Source organism: Platalea leucorodia (genome assembly GCF_965183815.1).
Source record: "Platalea leucorodia genome assembly, chromosome: 15".
NCBI classification, from domain to species: domain Eukaryota; kingdom Metazoa; phylum Chordata; class Aves; order Pelecaniformes; family Threskiornithidae; genus Platalea; species Platalea leucorodia.
In genome coordinates this window covers 7805882-7829936 of record NC_138837.1, presented here as the reverse complement: position 1 = coordinate 7829936, position 24055 = coordinate 7805882, and the positions used below count along the sequence as shown (strand labels likewise).

Here is a 24055-nt window from a genome sequence, read left to right as displayed (position 1 = left end):
GTGGCTGGGCCCTGAATGTTTCTGAACAAAGTGATCTTCTAGAGGCAATTTCAGGAAGACGCAGGGGTCAGGGTCCCTATTTCAGGCCACCTCAAGTGTCTCACTGAAAATGACAATTTTGCAGCTGACATCTGTGGAAGTATTGCTAGTTGCTTGGGTCAGAAAGAGCAACACTTGTGAGGATAGGAAAAGGTCTTTCGTGCTGAATTTCACTCATGTTAGCAGCCCTTTTCCATCACTTTGCCGCTAACTTTCTTCAAACCACGGACTGAAGGCAATATGCATGATAGACTCTTCCTTCAGGTGACAAATGTTGATTTTGATGCTCATTTTACAAAACATGGTTGCATTGTAGCTCTCTATTATGAAAGATAGTGTGCTTTTCTTAACCAGCTAGGCTATTTGGCAGCAAGATGCAGGTCTCTTAGGAAAATAATTAGAAATGTCAGGAATAATACATCTCCTGATATGGTCCCACTTCTCAGACATTTAAGGCTTTGCCTTTCCGACTTAATGCTTTGCCAAACAATAGGTGGGGGAACTGGGATAAACCGTGAAAGGACAAGAGCATTTTCAGATGTGCAAGCTCCCATTTTCCAGACAATACGCCAGTTCTCGCTGATAACTAAAAGGGCTTTGCTTACCGGTGCACATTACAGTGTCCTTTCGCAGGTATACACTCCATTCAGCACTCGGCTTTCTCTAACACCAGGACAACACCTCTCTGGTTGACTTCCCCTAGGACCCCTGCACAGGAGGCTCTTTTTCTGCTATTATGCCCTACAGAAACCCTCAAATACACACTGATTTGCAATACCACAGTCTCTTAAATTCATGAGCGACTCAGAATTCTGAAAGGAGTTATTCTCTGCCTTATAACCAGATAGATTCTCCTTTTCTCCTCCCTTATTTTAGTTTTCTGTGTGCACCATTTGGGTGGGTTTCTCCATAAAGTCCACGGGTCTTTCCCTTGGTGCATCCAGTGACAGATGATTTTACACCTGCATACAATTTAACTGGTGTTATTTCTACAGGAATATCAATAATGTGCAAATCAGCATGGTATTTTCTTCCAACTGTCCAATGCAGGATTCCTTGCAGTTTCTTTAAAGGCACTGGCCATAGAAAACTGCCTAGATGGACTACGCTATGATAATTTCTTCTTTCACTCTAAAAGCACAGCCCAGACCTCCACACTGCATTTACCCTTCTCGCAATCAACTGCACTTTAGGGGAAAAACTTCAGGAGCCTGTAATTTTTTCTTTTTAGTTAAACACAGACTGTGTTAAACACCAGCTGTGAACCATGCCCATGAGAACCCTTCAGTGGAGATACCCCGTGCTTAGGCTCAACAAAGTCAGCTGGGCTGTTTCCTGAAGCAGAAAATCCTGAAGCCTGCTTGTAACTAAACTTTTACTAAACTATAAGCACTATACTTTGAACAGTGAAAATATGCATGTTCTAAAATAAACAACTCAAAATGGAAGGTGTCAATACAGAGGACAACTACAAAAGTAAAATCCAGTCTCGTTGGAGCACTAAAGTGTTATCTTCCAAGACAGTCATCCCTATAAATCATTTAAAAGCAACGAAGAGGAAGTAAGGCTTCCTTTTCACTACAAAGAAAAAAAAAACACCTGCAAATTTCGAGAACATTAATACCTCTCAGACAATAAGCACAAAATACTGCTACTTACCATACAGGAATTTCCTTTCTAGCTTCTCAAACAACAGTACACTTTGATTCAGTTGTTCACGGAAGCCTTCAGCAACATAATAATCTACATCACTGGCTTGAAGCAGCTCCTCAAAAGCTTTAATAAGGCTCGTCAGATGTTGGTGGTAAGCGACACAACCACCGCGGATCTCTTTAATTTGTTGGCGTTGAAAGGAGAGTTCTCGAGCTTGTGAATGAACTAATGAATCATAGCTGAGAAAATGAAATTATCTTTAGAGTAATTTTCTGACCATAAATAATATTTAAATATAAATAAAAAGTGAATTAAACTTATATTCCAAAGCTATAATTTTATATCACTCAATTTTCTTTTAAAATGCTTTTACAGCCACAACGAGAAATGTATTGTCTCTAACTGCTGAGTTTTGTATTTGGGGGCATAACTTTTGAGTTATTATCCTTCACTTAACTGCTTCATTTATAAGATAGGCAGAAACTAAAGTGATGACTTGTTTGTCTGCTTGGAAATAACCTGGATGGCATGCAAAGGTGTCAAACTAAATAAGAGTGAATACATGAAAAGAATTTTTAAGAATACACATATTTTTCCTGACTGGTTGTCTTTTGTTTTGGTTTGGTTTTAACTCACTATGGTAGAACAGATGGAGCTGTCCCTTCTTCTGAAACTTTCCTGCCGGGAGCACAGTATTGGAGTTTCTGAGCTGATGGTTTCACCCAGTCTGAAAATTCGGCACGTCTCTGTATGTTTATTACCAGAGACACGACCATGACAACTACTGCAGTGTCCAAACTCTTGTACTCCGCAAGCCAGGATATAAATTTCCACTCAGATCAACTAAATTTATTCTGCACTTGCAAATATAGACATCCCCTTTATACTGCCACTGTCTCTTTTTACAGACTTCTTTCTACAGAATCATACATTAGTGGAGACAAAAAGGGAGAGGATCTGAAAAGATGCAGGGGATCAAACAAAATATGGGGCATAAACAAAATCTATGATGGTGTGGGTTGTTATAGAATTTTTATTGTCATTTGTATAGGAAGAAATGCATAACTCACTTTTGGGTCTGTCACTTGTGCCTCATGTAGTTGTCCTAGACAGTGGCCATAAAAACTTTACAGCAATCCATACTGTCTCATTCCTTAATTTACACAGTTAGATCTTCCTTTGTAAAATGGATGAGGTATATTTTCAAGGTATGTAAATTTATACGTACTATGTAGCATGGTTGTATTTTATGATAGTAATACTAAGAGATATACAATAGTCCATGTTGGTGGTTGCTCAGTGTCTCCAAATATTTCTACTCAAGCATTGTGAAGAAAGCCAACAGGCCAAATACCTTTCTTTGTTATACATCCTGCCATTCCACAGGCCCTCAGGACAGTAAAGATATTGGGGGGGGGTAAAAAAGAGGAGGAGATGTTAAAAAAGGTTTGGTCTTATGGGATCCCAACTTATGTCTGTGATTTGTATATGTGCTAGGCAAAATGCTGCCCCCAGTCTTATCATACAAAAAAACAAGACTGATACTTTCCAGCCCCCCGTAAATGATTTTCCAGCTCATGAGCTTATGCTATAAAATTTCATTCATTAATTTCTCTATATATCTACTTTCACATGCTTCAAAGGAAGGCATTACAGCACTCAACTGCAAAATAAATTATAACTAGAGTGTAAACTTCTTATTTTACACACAAAGTGCGGTCACACAAACAGAAGGGCTAGCATGAATCTGTCAGCCAATTGCCCACGCAAACATTTCTATCTTAAATGAGGTGTTCCATTTTCTTACACTTATCACCTGAAAAAAACCTGAATGATGCAAAACTGTAATACTTTGATCACAGAGATCAGTCCGTCTCACAGAGTAACCCGAGGAGACCTGACTTTGCTCAAGAGAGGATGTCTTGCAGCAAAGAGAGTGGTGGACCTGAGGTGTGGGGAGACACACAGGTGTCTGGCATAGAGTCGTTACAGAGGATGATACGAGCTTATCAGGAGCGGTTCTGTTGAAAGAGAAATACTGTTTTGTACTTCAAGGCATCTTTGAACTAAACATTTCAGTTCCTTTATGTTAATGTTAGTGAAATTTAGCCTTTACTATAACAACACGCTTCTATGTGAATAAAATTATCTTCCTATTACCTTCCTATGTTATTTGGTATTGCTGTTTACAAAAAGGAACCTGAAACAGTAATAGCTTTACTCACTTGGATGGTGATGTTTCTCTCAGTTTGTTCTGAAGATGATACACTTCATCAAGATGCGTATTTGCAATTCGGTTTTTTTCAAGTTCTGCCTCATTTGCTGATAGTCGTTCCTTAAGGTTTTGTTCTGTCCATGTATCAGGTCCTTTTGAAGACTCTGAATTCTTGTTTTCGGTGTGGATCTTGTAATCCATCAGCTGAGGCACACTAGAAAATGGTTTGATTTCTTGCATAGCTGTATCTTGCACTTGTGTAACATGTCCTTCCACAGGCAAGGCTGTGTCACTCAAAACTATATTGGAAATACCACTCGATAAAAGCTGGTCAGAGGTCTGTAAATGAAGCATGAACATTTTGTACTTTTCAAGCTCAGACTTCATATTCTTAATTCTTTGTTTCAATTCTTCTATGTCATCTATGACTTCACAGTCATCAAGCGCATCTGTACTTGTTACACTCAATTTGAGAGAACGCAGGCACTTGGAACCTGAATATGCGGTGGCTGAGTCCATGTCGTCATGTTCCATGGGATGAAACTCGTCATTTCTCTCTTTTAATGAACGCTGGATATTCACGTTGCTAATGTTACGATGATTTTGCATTTCTGAAAAACAGGAGGCTTGCGTGTGAATATTAATATTTCTTTATCTGACATTCTGTTCTTAACAGCACTAGAATGAATTCATTTACTTCTATAGCAACAGAATAAAAATGCAGAATAATTACAAACTATACAATATTAGTTTTGGACCTTTGACCTCTTTCTATGATTTGCCCATTAATTCAACTTGCACATCAAATATTTCAAACCCCTTATCACCTTTCAAATAAACAATACTCAAAATGCACCCGCTTTCTTTTCCCCAATGATTGAACATTACTTTTGCGATACGCAATCCTGAATCAGACACCGATGAAGCCCAGTCCTTTCCAGCCATAAAGACGATAACCTCAAACATAAGGCACCGAGATTGAAAAGTTGACTATATGACTTTAAATGGTTGTTCCTAAAACTTCTAATTAAATATTCTTTTTCTCCTCACTTCAAAAATCTATACAAAACCAATTGGAGCATAAAGTCAGTGGAATTTTAAAAAGATTACCAACAAAATAGTAAAATTTGAAAAAGGGGCTTTAGTAACTTCTTTTTAAAATGTGTTCTAAACAAAATCCATAAAAATGTTCAGTGTTAAAGGTTTTACTCATTTGGCATGCACAGCACATCCCTTAGTTGGCTTTGCCATTCATAAGTAATGCAATCACCCCAGATTCAGACCAATAAAAGCTATATATTCCTACACATATTCTATGTTTATAGTTCTGTGTATGTTGAGGGCTGTATGTGTAAGTATCTAAGAAAATGGTTATTTTCTGGTTACCCGTAAATTAAATTTTCCCCTTCTATTAGTTCTGCAAAAGATCACTACGAATTAGAACCTCCCTTTTGGGAGTCATTCATTGATCTTGCGGAGGTCTTAATACTTTCAAATTGGTTTCCACGGAGAATTCGAATGCCCAGGTTCAAGCTCTAAATCAGTACAAAATCTCGGGGGCGGGGCGGGCAGCTGTATACGAAGGCCCAAGTCAAGCCCAGGCACAAGGAGAATAAAACCAAACACAACTTGAAGCTGCGATACTGGGATATCAATATATTTGAAATTAAGGGTAGATGATGCTCTCTGCAGTATACAGATTGCTGCACACCATTATGTATGTCATTCCAAAGGTGACAGAATCACAGGACAGAAATGCTTCCCAGAAAATGCCTGTGTATGAATTCAAGAAGACGCATTGAATAAGGGAATGCAACACTGAAGTTCATTAGCTTCTCCTCCTTCTCTACCAGTCGGTCCTGCAGTAACACAGATGTCAGAGAAGCTTGTGCACCGAGATGGAAAAAAGCCAGATACTAGATGAACTCTTAAACTCTGCAATCCTGATTTCATGCAAACATTCCAGATAACAAAAACAGGAAATAAAAACAGAAATTAGGGAAGAAATATTTCTGATTAGAATACTAGTTGTAGTTTTTAATGAAACACTGCCCTTTAATTAAAGGAGAACTAATAAGCTCTCTGTGCATATATGCGTCCACACACAGAAAGGGCACACACAGAGCACAATCCTGCAAACCAACTGACCGGCTTCAATGAGACTCCTTACCCAAATAAAATTAAAGATGTGACAAAGGATTACAAAATTGGCCATACTCTATACACAACACGTTAACCAGGTTATTCAAGCCCTCCCGAAAAAGACTAATGGATGATGCAGAAACACATAATACACAGTATTAAACCTATTTACATTTTCATTAAACAATTCCATTAGGTTTCAACCTAGTTGAATGCCTTCAAATAATTCAGATAAGCAAAATTCTATCATTCAATTGCTTCATTCCAATAGTTCACAACTAGATGCAGAAGCAATAAGTAACAAACATTCAATTCAGAGAAGAGTTCAGAAGTGAGGACATTAGCAAGAGAGATCAGAGTTAGGCATACAACTCGCTATTTTTACTGGAAACCAGACTCATAAATCCCTGTGGCTCTTCTGAAAGAGTAACCCTTAAAAGACCAACTTGGATTCTTAGAGCAATTAATCCATACTAGCTAAGAAAACGAGATTTAAAACCCACAATGGCAAGGGAGACAATTACCTGCAGTAATTTACAATTTTGCACAATCCAGAAGAAACAAAGAGTTTTAAAATTTCTTTTTTGTTTTTTTTATACTATATCATATAAATGCTTTACCTTGATCGTTTTTCTGGTTTGTGTCCATCGCATAGTCATTCTTGCCCCTTGTACCCAGATCAACACCTTGCAGCTCCATCTGGACCTCACTATTATCCAGTTTGAGCAATGAGTCAACTGGAGAATAGTGGGGGAAGGTAAAACAGAAGTCAGTAAGTGACTGAAAAAAAATTAAGTGGGGATAGATTAAAAAAAAAAACAAAACAACCAAACCCCCCCCCCCCAAAAAAAAACAAAGTACCCCACAAATCCAAATCTGGTTCTCTGACAATTTGGAACAGGAAAATCACCTAGGGAAGAAAAACTATTGAAAACATAATACAAACGTTACTGGTCATATGAAACCGTTTGCACATATTTTTAAAATTATCCTAATTATAAGGATAACTACTAAGAACGTGAATTGCAAAGGCTTCCTACCAACAAATGAAGATAAACATTTGCAAGTCCCCTTTGTAATGTACCAGTTAATCAATTTTTAGTGCATTTTTAAATGTTTTATGTTAAGCTTAGAGAAAAGGCTAAAAAGTTTCTCCAATAGGAGCACTGATCATAAACTAATCTTCTACAATCTCCCATTGCATCAAGTTTCAGGTTACTAAGGGCGCAGTACAACTGTTATCCAGGGTAAAGAAATCAGCGGGGAAAGCAAATCACAAGAGTGCAGCCCTACAGGTTCCGGTTCATCCCAGGATCCAATTCAAAAGTACTTCCCTTCTCAGAATTCTCCATGGATTTTGCACCTACCAAACTAATTGCTAGCGTCCTACCAACGCGAGTATTTACAATAAGGTAGTGCCACACCTGTCCCTTACCACACTAACGTTATCATTAATAACAAAGCCTCTGCAGCCTCTGCGTTTGACAGTGGCTGACTTGCTACTTGATTGAATCTTATTTCTTATATTTCATAGAATCATAGAATCATAGAATCGTCAAGGTTGGAAAAGACCCTTAAGATCATCGAGTCCAACCGTTAACCTGTCACTGCCAAGTCCCATCTATACCATGTCCTCGAGCACCGTATCTATCTGTTCTTTAAATACCTCCAGGGATGGAGACTCAACCCCTTCCCTGGGCAGCCTGTGCCAATGCTTGACCACCCTCTCGGTGAAGAAGTTTTTCCTAATATCCAACCTAAACCTCCCCTGGCGCAGCTTGAGGCCGTTCCCTCTCGTCCTATCACTCGTTACTAGGGAGAAGAGACCGACTGTTTACACCTCCTCTCTCCCCCACCTATCCTTTACATCTCTACTCAGTTTTGAACCTAAATGCTAAGTGCATTTTTATTTTTTTTACCACTCCAAATCTTTATAGAATACCCACTGTTCTCGCCCTTACAATTTATCATACTTTGCAATCCAGATACTTTGTCAACAACTGAGTTTATATTAACCCAGCCACACTGGAAACAGACACGTATGACTTGACTGATCAGTGGAATATTGGAAAAACTTATTTATGCAGCATAAACAAATACAGTATTTTTATACTCTCCTGTCTCCATTACAGACAGTTTTCATTAGACTTGGCATCATATAAAGGAAATTTTTCATTTACCTAAACATTGACATATATGTGTGCATGTGTGGGCACCCTGTGAAACTGTCATTTATTATATATTTTATGCCACGTATACAAAGCACTTGGTATTCCATACAAAGCTGTTTTACATTCTAGTGGCAAAGATAAAAGAAAAAAAAAAAAAAGGTGTTTTTCAAGAGCTGTACATATTTGCCTACCCAAGAAAATCGTAAGATTAAGCAGCATTGTACATAACTAAAAATGATCTGTTTTACTTTCTACTACAAGAAAAGCAGCCACTCTTTCAAGCAGCATTACAAGTCATTACGTCTGCTCTTTATTTACCTCTCCCTGATGGGCTTTCCTGTGCAGGCTCTTCTTGAAGGTTTTCAGTTACAGACTCATTCAATAATAACTCTCCATTTGTTTGTGGCTCAAATCGTTTGTTTCGTACTTCACATGCTTTCAGACCTTCATAAGGTACCTTGCTATGATGCCGTAGTTTTGAATCTGACTTCCACATACAGCAGTTCAAAGGCACGTTTGCTAATGGTCTGGATGACTTTAAGAGAACGGGCAGACGGGACTTCTTGGGCAGGTAAGCAGAATCAGGCTGAAAAAGGCACGGAATAAAATGGGGAGTTGGTAGCTCGCATGTAACAGTCAAGTAAAAGAAGTATAAACAAATATTCCAGGAAAAATAAAAATTTTCCAGTAAGATCAGTAAGCTGTCACATTAAATAGTTTTGAAAACGAGATTGCAATACCCTTGCAATGTGGAAAGCAAACATTCAGGGAGAAAAAAACCTATCCTACTGGTTCAATTTTCTGTAAGTGCTGCTTATGCATCCACAGCCACACAGTGAATGGCTCCCTGTTCACGAAGCCAGACAGCAAATTCACCATTGACTAGCCAAGGCTTTTAATCAGTAGGCGTATCAGTTAACCCTGAATTTGTGTGTGCCCTAGGAAAATAGTTTCTCACCCAAATTGATCTCTCTAACTGCTACTTCCCAGTCTCCTAATTTATATCATAAATGTCTGACAGCCCAGTAACTATTTCCCTTAAATCTTTTTCTTCTTTTTTTAATTGAGGATCCTCCTAATTTTTCACAAATTCCTGAACATATTTTCCTTTCTTCCTTTGCCTCCATCCAACAGGCCCTACTTTGTATCAGCCTTCTTTCATACCTTTGAGCAAATTAACATAGCTTTGCATCAGCCGCAGAGGAAATTTATTCTGCCATAGAGAAATTTTTTATGAACAAGAATAGCTTTTCAGCCATACACTCTATAAATCGCTTCCACAGGATTCCCGTTTCCTACTGTAACAGACTTTGTCGCTGGAGTTGGGGGCAGAAGTTAAATTCCTTGAGTCACTACATTTTAGTCTCTCACCTTTTGAAGACTGCATAAAATATGTCTTTGTTTGAACCACAGAGCACAGAATAGTGCTATCTCCAAAAAGATAAAAACATGCTATGTGTTGATGAGAGCTACGGAATTGTGTGTAATAATAATAAAAATCAATAATGGCATGTTCAGATAGATTTAGTTTATTTTTTTGCTGTTCATTTGCTCCCCCAGTGTCATAAGTCCCGTAATTTCTTTTACCACCCAATGTATTCTGAAATACCTTTCCACATTCATTTCTCAGCAATTATAGTCCTTACACAATTTAAAATAATAAAAAGCAAGTTCCATTTTCCTAATGACGTACTCAATTCCTTTCATACATACATGAATACAATATCATTTGGAGGCTGAAAAATAAATCCAGGCGGGATGAACTTCCTGCTAGTTTTACTAAACTGCACTAATAATGTCGAACGATTTCCAGCTGTCTCAGGGCTGTTGTACAGACATATATGTCACACAGATTACCCAAAGCCCAGTTCAGCTGGCTACATGAAATTATTTATAAAAGCCATTCAGAAGCCAAAGATAGACTGCATTAGTCCCAACAAGAAAGCTTTTAAAGCAACTGACTCAGGGATTGCATTGAGGTTGCAACTGATAAAACTAGAGAGGAATCTGGGAAATGATGAATCAGAACAGTATACTGAAACTCAGTGAAAACAGAAGCTTGAAAAAAAGAGAATTGCAGAAAGAACTCCAGGTATTCCCTGTGGAGGGCACTTTACTTGCCTTCAGAGAGACTGTCCTTCACTCCTGAGAAGTACGACCAGCAACTCAAAGACACCATTAGTGTTCTCAAGCAAGCCATCACGAGCAGATCTTCATTAACAGGCCAGCTAGGTCCTCAACCCCCTTCCCCCTCTCCGACCCATCTTTACTCGTCCTGACTTCCACCTGCCCTCGTCTCTTCGCGTGTTGCTGAAGCTGCCCTGGATAGCACCAACACAGATGCGAACGCGCATCTACGCCCTGCTGTCTCAGACTAGCCAAGGCATCCCAAAGGTGCAGGAGCAGCTATCACAGCAGCCGACCTGCCAAACACAACTGACCAAGTGCCAAATAGACTAAGAACATTAACGACAGCCCAAGAACATTTCCATTATTACCCTCTTTCCTCCCCAAACATAATTTTTTTAAAGGTAGAAAATTTACCGCCCATAAGGAAAGCTTAAAAGACTAAGAATGCACCTGAAGATACTCTGAAAGATTTTGATTACATGCAGATTGTTTGGTGAAACAAGACATAGCTTTTGTGAGTTACTTAGGTTTTGATTTTTCAGGCGTATCATAACCTACTGCTAAGACTGGCATGAATTTTCTCAGGTGTTTGCCAGGGACCAACCATGCATGCCAAAATCTCTTCCTTAAAATCCCAAACTATACTGAAATGTTTATGCCTGTACAGAACAAAGTTTTATCGCTACCTGCTGGTTTACAAGCCCCTTCCTTCAGTGAAATGAACCCAACAAGAACAAGCCAGAATAAAAATGAGTTGCACCCACTTGCTAGTTCGCAGAAATCTCTTGATCACTAAAGTCATGGAAACCATTCTTTGCAGAAGGCGCTACAACATTCTCTATTAGCATTGCACAAAACCAAAAGCAATACTCTCCTTTGTCTGCTCTGCAAGAGCGAAGATCTTCAAAGAGTTTTCAGCTTCACTTCTGTAACTGCTACTGAAACAATGCACATGAACTCTTTAGTAGACACTGTTTTCCCACCTCTCTGGGATCACAGACTGCCCGCATACAAAAGACTCGAAAACTTATCTGGCACAAGCAAATTACATCTGTACTCACAAATCAGATTCTGTGCACTTGGGTTCCAAACAAATAAGAAGAACTGCCCGCACAGTTATAGAGTACTACTGGTCATACTTCTCTAAAAGCAAGACACAATGATAAGACTTTAATAAAAGCCTAAAATTAAGATTTGAGTTTGTTGAAGTCTGCCATTAACTCTTTACCAGCATGCTCTCAGACGTTATGCAAGTCTTCAATTTTCCAGAATGCATTTGCCATTTACACGTAAGAAGCTATCAGTTCAGAATGCTCTGGTTCTGCACATCATGAATAGCTATGGAGGCATTATATGGGATATCTATATATTATATGGAGATATAAGGTAGTACAGAATCAGGCCATTATGCTATAAACTATCTCTTTTTCCAAAAGCTATAATATTTACTAGTATCTGGTCCTGGTGAGGATTGAAATTCAATTAATTAATGTTCTAAAGCACACTGAAGTATGCGATGAAAAGCTCTGAACATTAAGAACAATTATCTAAAATATATTTGGCTTACATCTCTTTTTCTAATTCTAAAAATTACACAAAAGCAAGATTTAATATTAGAAATGAAACATATGTTTCTCTTTTATAAATCTATTCCCCAAGTACCAAAAAGAGAATCTTAAATGAACTTACTTCATTTGTTCTCCTTGTAAAAAAAAGTCTTTCATGCTGTTCACCCTTCTTATACACATTTTCTTGCTGATGTTCTCTTTCTGCATTTAATCTTGAATATTTTGGTTTTTCTTCTGAGGCTCCTTTATTGCCTTCATGTTCGAATCTCATGACATTACTCTCTAAAGTCATTGTTTGTGTAGCTGCATCTTTCAATTCCACTTTCAACAACTCAATATCCTTATTAATCTGTGGCATTGCATCTGGATAAAGCTGCTCTTTCCCGTCAAAAGTTGATTTCAGTTCTACTTGCTGCGTTAAGAATTTATTGACCTGCTTGAAATGTTTGAGTTCAGCTCTTAGTTGAATAATCATTTGCCTAAGATCTTTTTCATCCTTTTTCTCTGTACCTTCACTTGAACATTCTTCCTCAGTTGTGTTCAGATGATCTAACAGTTCATTTACAGTTTTCATTTGTTCTTCTCTGCTATACTCAGGAAAGAGGAAAGAAAAGGCATGAATTTTGATTTTTATTTAAGCAAACAAGAATACCTTCTAAGAAACTCTTTTGCAGTGTCTCGACATATTTGAAATTCCCAGGAGATTCCGTCTTACTCTCTAATGAATTGCTCACTAAAGAAGGGAGGTTTTGAAACCTTTTCACAACATGAGGTATATCATATATTCTCTCGTCAGTGCTTTTCTCCTATTTATGACCATATACGTGCTACTGCCCCTCTCCCCATTCCTGAGCAGGTACCAAACCTCTGGCAACTAAATCAATTGCTTACGTAACACAGAAATACAAGAAATATGACTGGATTTTCAAAAGAGTTTACCCTCTGATTTAACTACCTTAAAAATAAAATTCTACCAAAACCGCAGGAGACTCTAGCTGTTGAGTTTTTCTGAAAATCTAGCCCTTCATGTATTTCTAATGTAACAGGGAATGTGGAAACTGAGAAAGCAGCCAAAAGCCTGCAAAAACAGCTCACTGCAGACCACCAAACTGCCCCACAGATAACTAGTGCTCCATGGACAACCGTTTGGAAAGCAATATTTTAAGTGAAACTGAAGCCAAATAAGAGACATTTAAAGCATAAGCAAGCCCTCAAATTCTACAGATGATTTCATGCATCCAATAGAGAGCTGTTTGTGCCAGTAAACATATAAACCGGCATTTAAAACAACTGCATTTGTATAGCTAGCCTCTGAAATGGTAGAAGCTAACTAGGCTTTTTATGTCTTTCTCTGGCATCTAATGGCATTAGTGAGAATTAAGCTACGCAAAGTACAGGCTCACAACCAGTCAATCTGGCCATTTATACTTGAACATAGAAAAGATTACACACTAGAGTGGTAAAGATGGTGGTGCTGGAATCACTCATTAGCAGACTTTTAAGTAAAGTTAACAAATAAAACAATGTTATCTATTCATCCTCTGAGAGAGTACTATCTCCTCATTTACCACTACCTAGTGCTTTGACAACTAAGACCATTTATGTGTGTTAGAGAGTTTTAAACAGTAATGTAAAAATACAGAATTGCTTGAGTAAAGCCAAGTGCCGTGGATGCTGAACACAGAAAACCGGATTTGACTTGTGTAATTCCACAGGCTATTCTGCTGCCAGCATCGCCGAGCACAACGTGTACGGAAGGTCGTTGCCATCGCTCTCCAGAAAGCGCTACGGCTAGCTGAAGGAGGGCACTGATGGGCACTGAGAAAAGTCCCGCAATGCTGTACATAGTCATTACAGGGCAGAGAGAACTAGGAAAGGAAAATGAGAATGATCTCCAGCAAAGCTCCAATTCAGTTTTCAACCAGGAGATTAAGTAGCGTAAGCATGAAATTGGGGGAAACAAAACTAGTCAGGGAGTGGGTTTTCTATACACTCTTTTCTTGCTTGGTATCGTCCAGTTTCTATGGAAATGAGTATTTCAGCTGGGAATTGATCAAACCATAGTGTAACACACACACTTGACAAACATTAGTTACACTAGGGCTTATACGGATTTAGTTACACAAGTATTTTCTCCTGCATGAATAGTGACCTAAGCACTTACAACATGGTTCATCTCAGCACAGTCCTACAAGTGATGACACTGGAATAACGCGTTAGTCAACCGCAGGACATGGGCACAGGCTCCCTACACTGCTGACAGAGAGCAAACCTCTGTCCACGCAGTTCAGATGAAACGGCAAAGGCCACAAAGCGTACAGTAACGTCCATTCAACATTAACCCTGTGAAACACTCATTGTAACTCCATTTCCTCCGTCCGCAGCTCCTTACACATACAATTTTTACAGCAGTAGAGTGTCGTCCCCTCCACCACACCACCTTTCACTGGCCTGTGCTCTCAGATATTTTATTTAAAAAAAAAAAAAAATGAAAAACCCACATAATATCACCTGAGCCCTTTAACACTCCTCGACCCCATCCTGAAAACAATCAGTCCCTACAGTAAAGCTCTGTATATCAGTAACTTTGGAGAGTTTTTTTCTTGTAATGGGTTTTTCATAAGGATTTCTACCGATAGTATGTTTCCTAATTACTTAATTGCATGATAGACTAAAATGGCTCTGAAGGCGCCTTGCCAATCTCTCAGGTAAATTAGACAGTGCCATTATCTAAATTCACTTTAGCAAAATTACTTTATTCTCTTCTCAAATAGAAATACCGTCAAAAGCAGTGCATATCCCTCATACTTACGTAGATTCCAGTACAGATGTTCTATTTTCTCTTAAAAGAGATGTGAGCAAGTTGTCCTCTGTTTCATGTTCACTCATTCCTATTCTGCCAAGGTGTTTGCCAGTTGTATCATGTTCAAACTGAGGCTTATTGGGACTCCTATAACATCTATCTTTGCAGAAATTCTCTGAATAGCCTGATGGAGTTATCTGTTAAAAAATTCCAAACATTTTCTTATTACACAGGTATGCAATGTTCTACTAAATCCAGGGCCGTAATCTTTTTGTAATCGGGTTTTGCAATTCCTGATGCTCTTTATCTACATTAAGAAACATCCACAGACATTTCACTTACTATTTATTAATAGAAAAACTAATTAACATCTATTTCATATGATTAATTCATAGTGATAGTAGTAAGTAGATTTCCCTCAAGGTCTCTATCTATGAAGAGGTATGAAACTTCTGGAATGTTGCCTGCAGACTGCAGCTAACTTTATTAGTTCACCTTTGAATCACCTGTCTTTACAGCACCAAATTCTGTCCTGGGGTCTCCAGATGTAAGCCCTGATGGCCAGGACAGGATGCAGCCTGAAGTATTTACAAACTGCCAACTTTTTGTATGCAACACCGTAGACGTGTCCTAGGAAGTTTCTACATGGGCTCTCTCCAGTAATTGAACCGCCATTTAAATCAATAAAAGTTTTCTGTATCAATTACGTGAGAATTTACACGGGGCTCGTTTGGACACAGTTTCCATCAGTAGACATCAGCAGTGAGAGATTAAGATGTTTAAGAGTCAAGAGAACCTTTACAATACATCACTTACCTGCTTATCCAGCTCAGAAGAAAAATCCAAAGATACCTGAAGGCATACCTAGCAAACAGAGAAAACACAGAAATCACAAATTTCAGGGAACAGAACGTCATTATTCTCCGACATTACTAATCAAAATGCCCCGTTCTGTGTCATATTTTAGCATGTTGTAATTTTTAAACCAGAAAGGTTCAACTTAATTGGACTCTATGATCCTCTAAGGTCCCTTGAAACCTGCATTATTTTGTGATTCCATGATGCTTTATATTACCTCACTTTTGAATGATAGAATAAAAGCACAGCAGATTCCTGTATGTACGAAAACGCAGCCAACAACTTACCAAGACATTAAGTATTTCAACCCTAAAGAAGGATCTACGGTATTTTTTCCTCAATCAGAGCAGCAAGTGAATCTTATACAACTTGTACTGTGGGCCTGGCTGCAATGGCGGCTGAAGATCAGTGTGTGCGTATGTAAAGAAACACAATTTCAAGGGACTCTCTGTCATCCCCATTGAGGAAGATTATGACTCAAACAAGAGAAAACAAGGACCAGAACAAAAGCCACCCTGACTGCAAAACCCTAGCAGCAGAAAAATACAGGAAAAAGCTTTCGGAAACTCTTTAGGATAACAATTAGTTGAAAGCAAAATGAGATATCAAGAAAAGTATGCTTTGTTTGCAAAAGACTTTGTGTCCTAAGAAAATAGGAATTTTTAGCGGCATGCAGAGAAAAGAGTACTGTACCCAGAGCGGAGTCCTACCTGACTGACCCTCTCAGAAAACTGACTGTTCTGCATCTTCCCGTCATTGTCACCAGCTTCGGTCTGCGTCGCAGGCTCCGCTGTTATTTCAAGACACTACACAAAGTATGGAATGATGTGAAAATGTAGCACAAAAAAAATACTGTGATATGAAACATGCATAAATAAGTCAGTGATATGTCTTAAAAGAAAAATAAAAAAAGCCTGTAATACAAAGTAACAAACACTGAATTAGATTTCTTCAACAAGATCAAAGGAAATTAATATAAAAACCAGGAATGACTCGTATTAAATACAGTGAAACTTTATCTTATACATTCCTTCATTTTTATTTAACTCTTTCTCCTCAGAATTTACAAAAAATATAAAAATCACTTAACCTCTTCTGGCAAAGGACCTCTGTATCTTCGGTCATGTTCTCATTGTGCCTATTTTATTTCCCAATTTCCAGAATTTATTTTCATTTGCTACCCTATTCAGGCTGTTCTCCAGCATCCACAAAATAGATGGTTTTAAAACAAAGCACGTGTAGCTTGCTATACACTAAAAAGATTTACTGTAACACTGAAGGTTACAATCTGCTTTGTCTTGCCCAAATTTGCCCATTTGCAGCAAACGGTGCCAAATCATCTTTTTCTCCCTATTTGCCAACCCATCTCCCGTCACTAATATTTCCTGAGCAAAGAGGAGGAGGAAGACTCAGCTTTTTTAGTAGCAGAACCCAAGTTCCCGACATCAGCATAACCGACAGCAAGATCCCGTTGGTTTGCGGGATGCTACATCTCGGCAACGGATCGGCAAAGCACGGGATGAGACGCACGCATTGCTCCCCTCTCAACAGCAGCCAAGACCACGCCTGAGCGAGCTTCACCTCCACGCAGCTCACGGGGAATATTTTCATCTCACTTACAACTCACCTCCTTTCCTCAGTTTCCTCTGGCAACAGAGGACAGAGTTTAGCCTTGCCTATGTCGGTTTAATACTGATCATAAGGAGAACTCGTATTTACAAAGAATTGTTATATTCAATAGCACAGCCTGCCAGGCAACAACCTGAGTACAAGAAACGCCTTTCACCCCTCTTTGGGATCCATCATGAGTGACCACCACTCCCCTGGGAGAAGACCAAATTGGACATTTATATCATCTTGTTTTATAGCAACATTTCCCCCTCTAATAGAAGAAGATAGATATATAGGATCTTTGCTGCTAGAATCTCATTAAATAGTAGAAGCATGCGAGAGTGATGGTAAATATTAACGATGCTATGCCTAATATGCCTAAACCATAGGTAGGATACAGCACAGCGGATTCAAACTTGCATTTAATAGAAACACTAGTCTTAAAAGCACTTATGGCAATAATACAGCACTGCTGTGTATAACAGTCATATTTTGGTACAACTTGGGCTACAGAAAAATTACCTTAAGACACAAAAAGCAGAATCTTGAGCATAGTTATAGAAAATTGAGATTATAGGTACAGAGACTCAGATGACAGACTGGAAGGAAGGAAACTGGTGCCTCGGGGTCTTAGATGTGATATTTATAGCTTCGGTGGATATACAGCGCAGTGCTGAAACTTATGGCATGAAAAGAGAAACCTGCTTCCCCGGTATCACATGCTGGAAAGTCTTGGCTCACGGCTTGTCAGTCCAATCACAGACAAACAGGATTCTGCAGGGAGCGTTATTTTTGCTTCCGAAGAACGCTGGGAATTGAATGCAAGTGTGGGTTTTGGTTTTTTTAATTGAGTATGCACAGAATGTATGCATATATATATATATTTGAAATAAATGAGAAAAGCCTTTTTATCTTCCAATCCCTAGCAGTATAAGCAACTCTAATGGTGTTAAGTATGAATTTTAAAAGGTAGGAAGCGGATGGCGCAGCATATCAATATATTTGCCTTTTACTATTAGAAATCTACATTGAAAACTAACTTCTGAGTCATGCTTGAATTATTTTGGAATTTTCACTCAGACTTTGTTTTCTAGGACAACACAAAGTAAAGACAATCTGAAAACTAGAGGATTCACAGGATTGTGATGTACAGCAAGGGAATGCATTATAAAAAAATATATTTTTCTTGTAATCATGGGATTCCAAAAGTCCAATAATGTTAGCTATTATAAAAAAAAAAAACAACCTGCTAAGGTTTAATCTTCCATGTGTAGATTCAGGTGTATTAAAATTAAACGTCTTTGCACATATAAGATATCCACCCAAAGCAACCTTTTACGACTCACCACTTTTTAGTATTTGCTTTTCCCAGACCAGTATTTGGCTTAATAAGTGATGCTTCGTAGAATGAAACTATTACATAGGACCAAGAGGTTATGGCACACTGTTACAACAAATGACTGCAGTTTGAGGCTGCTCCTATGGTCCTGTGTCTGAGAGGCTGAAAAGAAACTTTCTGTGCTCCAAGGAATACAACCTAATGTTCAACAAAATATTAAAAGAAAATAAGTGTCTTAAGGCCAGAAAAAACATCTACCAAGAATAAGCTGCCTGTTTAAAGTATTTCCTTGGAGACTGAAAACCTTGAGAATGTTTTCCCTAAATGAATCGGTGATATGCTTGGTTTGCAAAGATCCCTGGAGCCCTGAAGGCTGAAATCACTGAGGCTGCTTCTCTCGGAGAAAGCAGATGTTCAGAGGACAGTACAAAAACAACCTTTTTCTCTCCTCCTTCTCCCTCCCTTCCAAACATGAAGCCAAGAAATGAGAGTACTAGGGGCTGTCAGACCTTTGGGAGATGCCCTGCAGGTGCACCAACATGCAGATTCATCTCATTTGTGCGCCAGCTTTGTGAAGGAAAAGAAAGATGAGTTCATTTTAAGAACCTGAGAAGGATACATCTTCCTGTGTCTGTCCAAATTCCTCTTATAGCACATATGTTAGTGTCATCTCAGCGCTACCTGCCAACATATTCTAGCCCAAAATATACACAGAAAAATAGAACTTAGGGGTTTTGACAATGGTTATTAATATGCAAAACACACGGTTGTCACAATCCGTAACCCGAAATCCAGGTTGCCATTTACTGTCAAGATTGATTAAATGGCACATTTTAAACTAAAAACTTTTAATTACAGATCCTTTCACTTTTGAGCTCCATAGTACTATTATCATTCTGGCACAGGTTAAAATACTGTATTTTACTTCCCTATTTCCTTTAGCAGCATTTTGAGGTTTATTTATATTTCACAAGCTTCACTCTTTGTCATTCTACACCTAATGTCACGTAGACAGCTTCTTAAGTAGCCCTATACGCACTTTTCATGCCGCGAGAAACGCAGGAGCACACACTATCTTGTCACGATAATCTTAGCACAGACCCGAACTCCGTTGGTCTTAACCAGGGCATCAGTGGGGGTGCAGCACCCTCTGCAGGGTGACGAGGCAAATTGCTAAAAATATTAATCTCTAGAAAGTGCAGGCACTCTGAAACAGATTGCCCACAAGCTTTTCATGCAAACCTATTACAGTAACATGTAAATTCATTATTTTAATAAAAGCCATGGCACCCCTAAAGGTCGATCTATATTTTAAAATGTATTTCAATTAAAGGCAACACGATTATGTCTTAAAACTAAAAAAGCAAGAATATTTCATGACTTTTGATGATTGCTCCCAGGGCATCTGCAGCACATACGGTAAGACATGACCCTTTTTCTAGAGTCCTGCAGAATAAACTGTCCTGCTGAAAAATCATCAATACCACAGTCCCAGTTCTAGAATGAGGCAATCCCTACACGTAACTGATTCAAACTATTCCAGTTTAATTCAGAAATTCAAGACACAAAATACTAGCACCATCATTATTCCTTTTATATTTTTACCTTCCTATTCAATATGTGGTGCACCAGAACAATGTAACTGAAAGCAAAACCCACACTACAATATAAAGGAGAGTACTACCAGCCACATTTCAAGTCATACTTTCAAACAAGCTAGAAGGTTCACTAGAATCTGCCGGAGCCTCCTGAACACCCTTCATCATTCACACATAGTAAGACACATGGGGACCCAGCACCCCAAATGCTTCTCAGTGGAAGTGTTTTGCCAAGACCTCTTCTTCCTCAGAGCTAAAAAGTGTCTTAGCTTTGGGCAAAAGAATGAAACACCCACCAATGATTACCTCCTTGCACCTCTCAGCAATCTACCACAATGCTGGCCACTTCTTCACATACTTCTATATTCTATATGAAGGAACAACCATGCATTTAAGCGACCCAAAGTGCTGTTCTTTCTTAGTGAACCCTGGTTGTTTTGTAGATGCAGAGGAAATATGAACTAAGCTCTTACAGAATTAGACACAGCGAGAGAATGACTCTTGAACAGTAGACGAGCAGACATTCAGTAATAGCTAAAATGTTATATAAGATATTGCTTTCTTTGTAAAATTAACTATTTCCTCCCCATTCAATTGGCAAAACAAATATGTCACAGACCCAATTAATATTTTAATGTGTAAATTGTTTCCTTAAAATCAACTTGACACATCACTGAACACTTGCATTGAGCTGATTCTCTGTTGTGCTAACATCTTAAAGTTGTTTACATCATTAATTTTAAAAGTTATTATAAGGAATTAGCAACCTGAGCCCCGAGGGTTTTACACTCGTTCTGCACTGATGTAAATGACTCCACAAGGTATATTACATGTGAGAGTCAGATTCACTTCAACTCAGAAAACCTACCTCATTGTGGTTTAATATTTTCAGTGCTTCCTTCCCTTGAGAATCTGTTGTACAAAGTCCAAGCTGCTTTTTCCTAAGTTCTTGATTAATTGACTGCAGATCCTTAACCATCAAGAGAAGGTCAGTAACCTAAATAACCACAGGAAGAACAAGCAAAACCAGTCACATCCATACTAGTATGAAACAAATGATGATATATAAATCTCCAGCTAAATCTAAACTGCAGAGTTGGAAGGCCTGGGCTTCTACATCTGCTCATGAGGCAATCTCACTATGTATGAAAAACATGATTATATATTTGTGAGTTAGTGTTCAAGAAATCTTGACTTGTAAGACTGTAGTTTCCAGCCGTGTTATTGAGGTATCAAGTTGCACAACTCAGTAGCAAGAAGAAACCTGAGGGCACCTCACACCAACAGGACGACTTGAGAAGAATCACTTTGGCGCAAGGGAAACCAGCGTTACAGGGAAATAGTAGCATTCAGAAACAACCTGTTCTTCTATCTCAAGCACCCTTTATAGGCCACTATCATTCCGAGTTGTTTCACAGATACAAAATCTGAATGGATAATCATGTACAAGACTCTTAAACAGACACTACTGTCACAGACTCATGCACTGTACGAAGAAGGCAATGTTTGCAGAAGAAAGTGAAACCTTTTTATTAGACCATTAATATATTTGGAAAAAAACAGATCAGCTTTCAGGCATACAAACCCTTTTTGAGGTAAGAAATGGTTTATAAGCATCTTTTGCTAGTGAATGTCTCTGAACCTACTGAAGGGAATATGTTCAGAGAGAAAAGTGGTATAACGCAGAATGGGACTGGGACACAGTCTGGGGCTTTTTTTTATTGACACCTGTTCAGTGTAAGGCAAACTTCTTTCCTTCAGATTACCCCCCTCCAGATTTTGAACACCTGCCTAGAAATTCAGCTGGCCATGAGAAATATAAAACTTCACTTATGTTCACTCCCACGCGACCATATTCAAAATAATTCCTTATCATAAACTGGTGCGTGGATCAGAGGTCACTGCACAGGATAAGGAGTCAGAAGAACAAGTTCTGAACTCCGATTCTGATTTATCGTTTGACAATGGTCTGCACATTTAATTTCTGTGAATTTCAGTTCTCCTTATGCAGAATGGAGACACCATTAACTTACCTCAGGGTTATTTTATAACATGCCATATTTACCGAAAGATTTGCAAATCCTGGGGTGGAGTGTGCTGTACAGAAGCATAAACTATAGAGACCACTACCATCTTCATGATTAATAAAGATGCATGGAATACATGTTGTGGGATACTTAATGCAAAAACTTTCCTTTGGAGTTGGTATACTTCATGATGACTAAAATATGGTATTGAGTCTGAAACTTGAATCCAGGTGTCCAACTAGCGTAAAATCTTTGCAGCAAGCCACCTATCTTTCAGCTGATTCTGAAGCTCCTAGGCGTAACAAAGACTAAATCGTTCATAAAAGGTGGATCACAAACCACAGAGATGAGAACTTCAAATCCTTTCAGAACTACCCAACTGTACCTAAATAAACCTTTTTGTGAGAGATGTACAAACTATAAACGAAGCAGAATTAAGCCATTAGAAACAGTAAATAATAAAAAAATCAATACCTTTTTCTTAAGTTCTTCAAGAGACAGATGGTCTATCTGTAGGTTTAAATGATCTTGCTCTCCTAAACAGATACTCATGTAAGATGTTTGATCTCCGCAGAAAGATAGTGTTTCATCTGTCAAAATAACCAAGGACAGGAATTATTTCAGAAACTTTATTTGCAGGAAAACATAGCATAAAATACAAAGACAGGACTTTTCAAATAAGAACCTACTAGTAAGTCTGTGGGAGGCCAGTTAAAATGTTCCATCCCCCAAAATACGCTTTCTGTTTAATTGAACTAATTTTGTCCTCATATTTCTTTGTGCTTCTGACACATAGACACGCTGTATTTTCTGTGGCTGTACTTTCTGTGGTTATCAGCATGAGCTGTGAATGTAATTCTGAATTATAATTTGCATATTTAGCATTACAATTAGAAATAATTTTTAGGAAGGATAAGTAAGGCATGAATAGCTTTAACTATATTTTAACTATATTTTTACGAACGTGAACTCAAGGTCTCCAGGCAAAAAGCCGGGTTAGACAAAGTTACTGCATTTATTTTGCTTTTGGGTCAAAAGATTGCATTAATTGAATTGAAAATAGCTACTTATTAATTTCCTCTGTAACTGCAGGAATGATTTGTTATGTTTCAATAAACACCTGTTCATTTACAATATAGATGACAGTTAATTCTATAAATATATCTCATTAGATAGGGAGGAAGCGTATCTAAATTAGGACAAAGCAGAGACATCCAAATCCTACTCCCAGCTCTGACACTGATCCCCAAGGCTGCGGCAAGGACCCAAAGCTTCACAAATGATTACTAATTTTCAGAGCCATCATTCCTAGCAGCCTCACACTCAGCACAACTGCTCTTGAGAACCCCGAGTATCCACAAGACCCTTTGGCCTACCCGGGTTCTTCATCATCTCTGTGCTTTTACGGTTGGAAGCCGAAACGGCACAAGCTTACCTTTTGTCACTTATCATAGCTGTCAAGGGAGTGATGCTAAATTGAAAATCTAAGTTTAAAGGGGTAAGTGAACAGGCTTTATTGTTATTTATATATCCCCTATGGAATAAAACAGATACATCTGTACATATGCAGTAAACAATATTTAACAATGGCCACTTACACTATTCTTTTCTATATCTTAAGTATATACTAAAAACACCCCCAAATAAGTACAACAAAAAAGCCAGAAGACAAATTATATTTAAAAGCTCCACTATTTCTGAATAACAAAGTAACAAAACCTCGGGTTGTTTTTTCTGTCTCTGGAAATCCTTCTTCTGTTAGGAGGAGCCTAGCCATTTCCGCAGACACAAGCTCTGTACCAAAGTATGGTGAAATAATAACGTGCCACAGTCAGAAAGTGATCCCATGGCCACAGATTCATTCAAAGCCAGGAATCTCTGACTTCTGCAGAAAACAGTAA

The 24055-nt window shown here is 38.4% G+C and overlaps 1 protein-coding gene across 11 annotated transcripts in view; it reads right to left on the bottom strand.

The window, feature by feature from the left end:
* CDK5RAP2 (CDK5 regulatory subunit associated protein 2) overlaps positions 1-24055 on the bottom strand; it is an 83595-nt gene that overhangs the window by 23476 nt on the left and 36064 nt on the right. For 10 of the 11 annotated variants that reach the window (XM_082327489.1, XM_082327484.1, XM_082327482.1 and 7 more), the window contains 10 exons: positions 22629-22744; positions 20996-21124; positions 16290-16385; positions 15538-15585; positions 14731-14918; positions 12040-12505; positions 8539-8806; positions 6670-6786; positions 3918-4518; positions 1699-1931 (listed from right to left, as the gene is read on the bottom strand). In XM_082327489.1, the coding sequence (XP_082183615.1) occupies positions 1699-1931; positions 3918-4518; positions 6670-6786; positions 8539-8806; positions 12040-12505; positions 14731-14918; positions 15538-15585; positions 16290-16385; positions 20996-21124; positions 22629-22744 (2262 nt within the window). The remainder of the gene's footprint in view (positions 1-1698; positions 1932-3917; positions 4519-6669; positions 6787-8538; positions 8807-12039; positions 12506-14730; positions 14919-15537; positions 15586-16289; positions 16386-20995; positions 21125-22628; positions 22745-24055) is intronic. The other variant, XM_082327486.1, reaches the window with a different exon arrangement.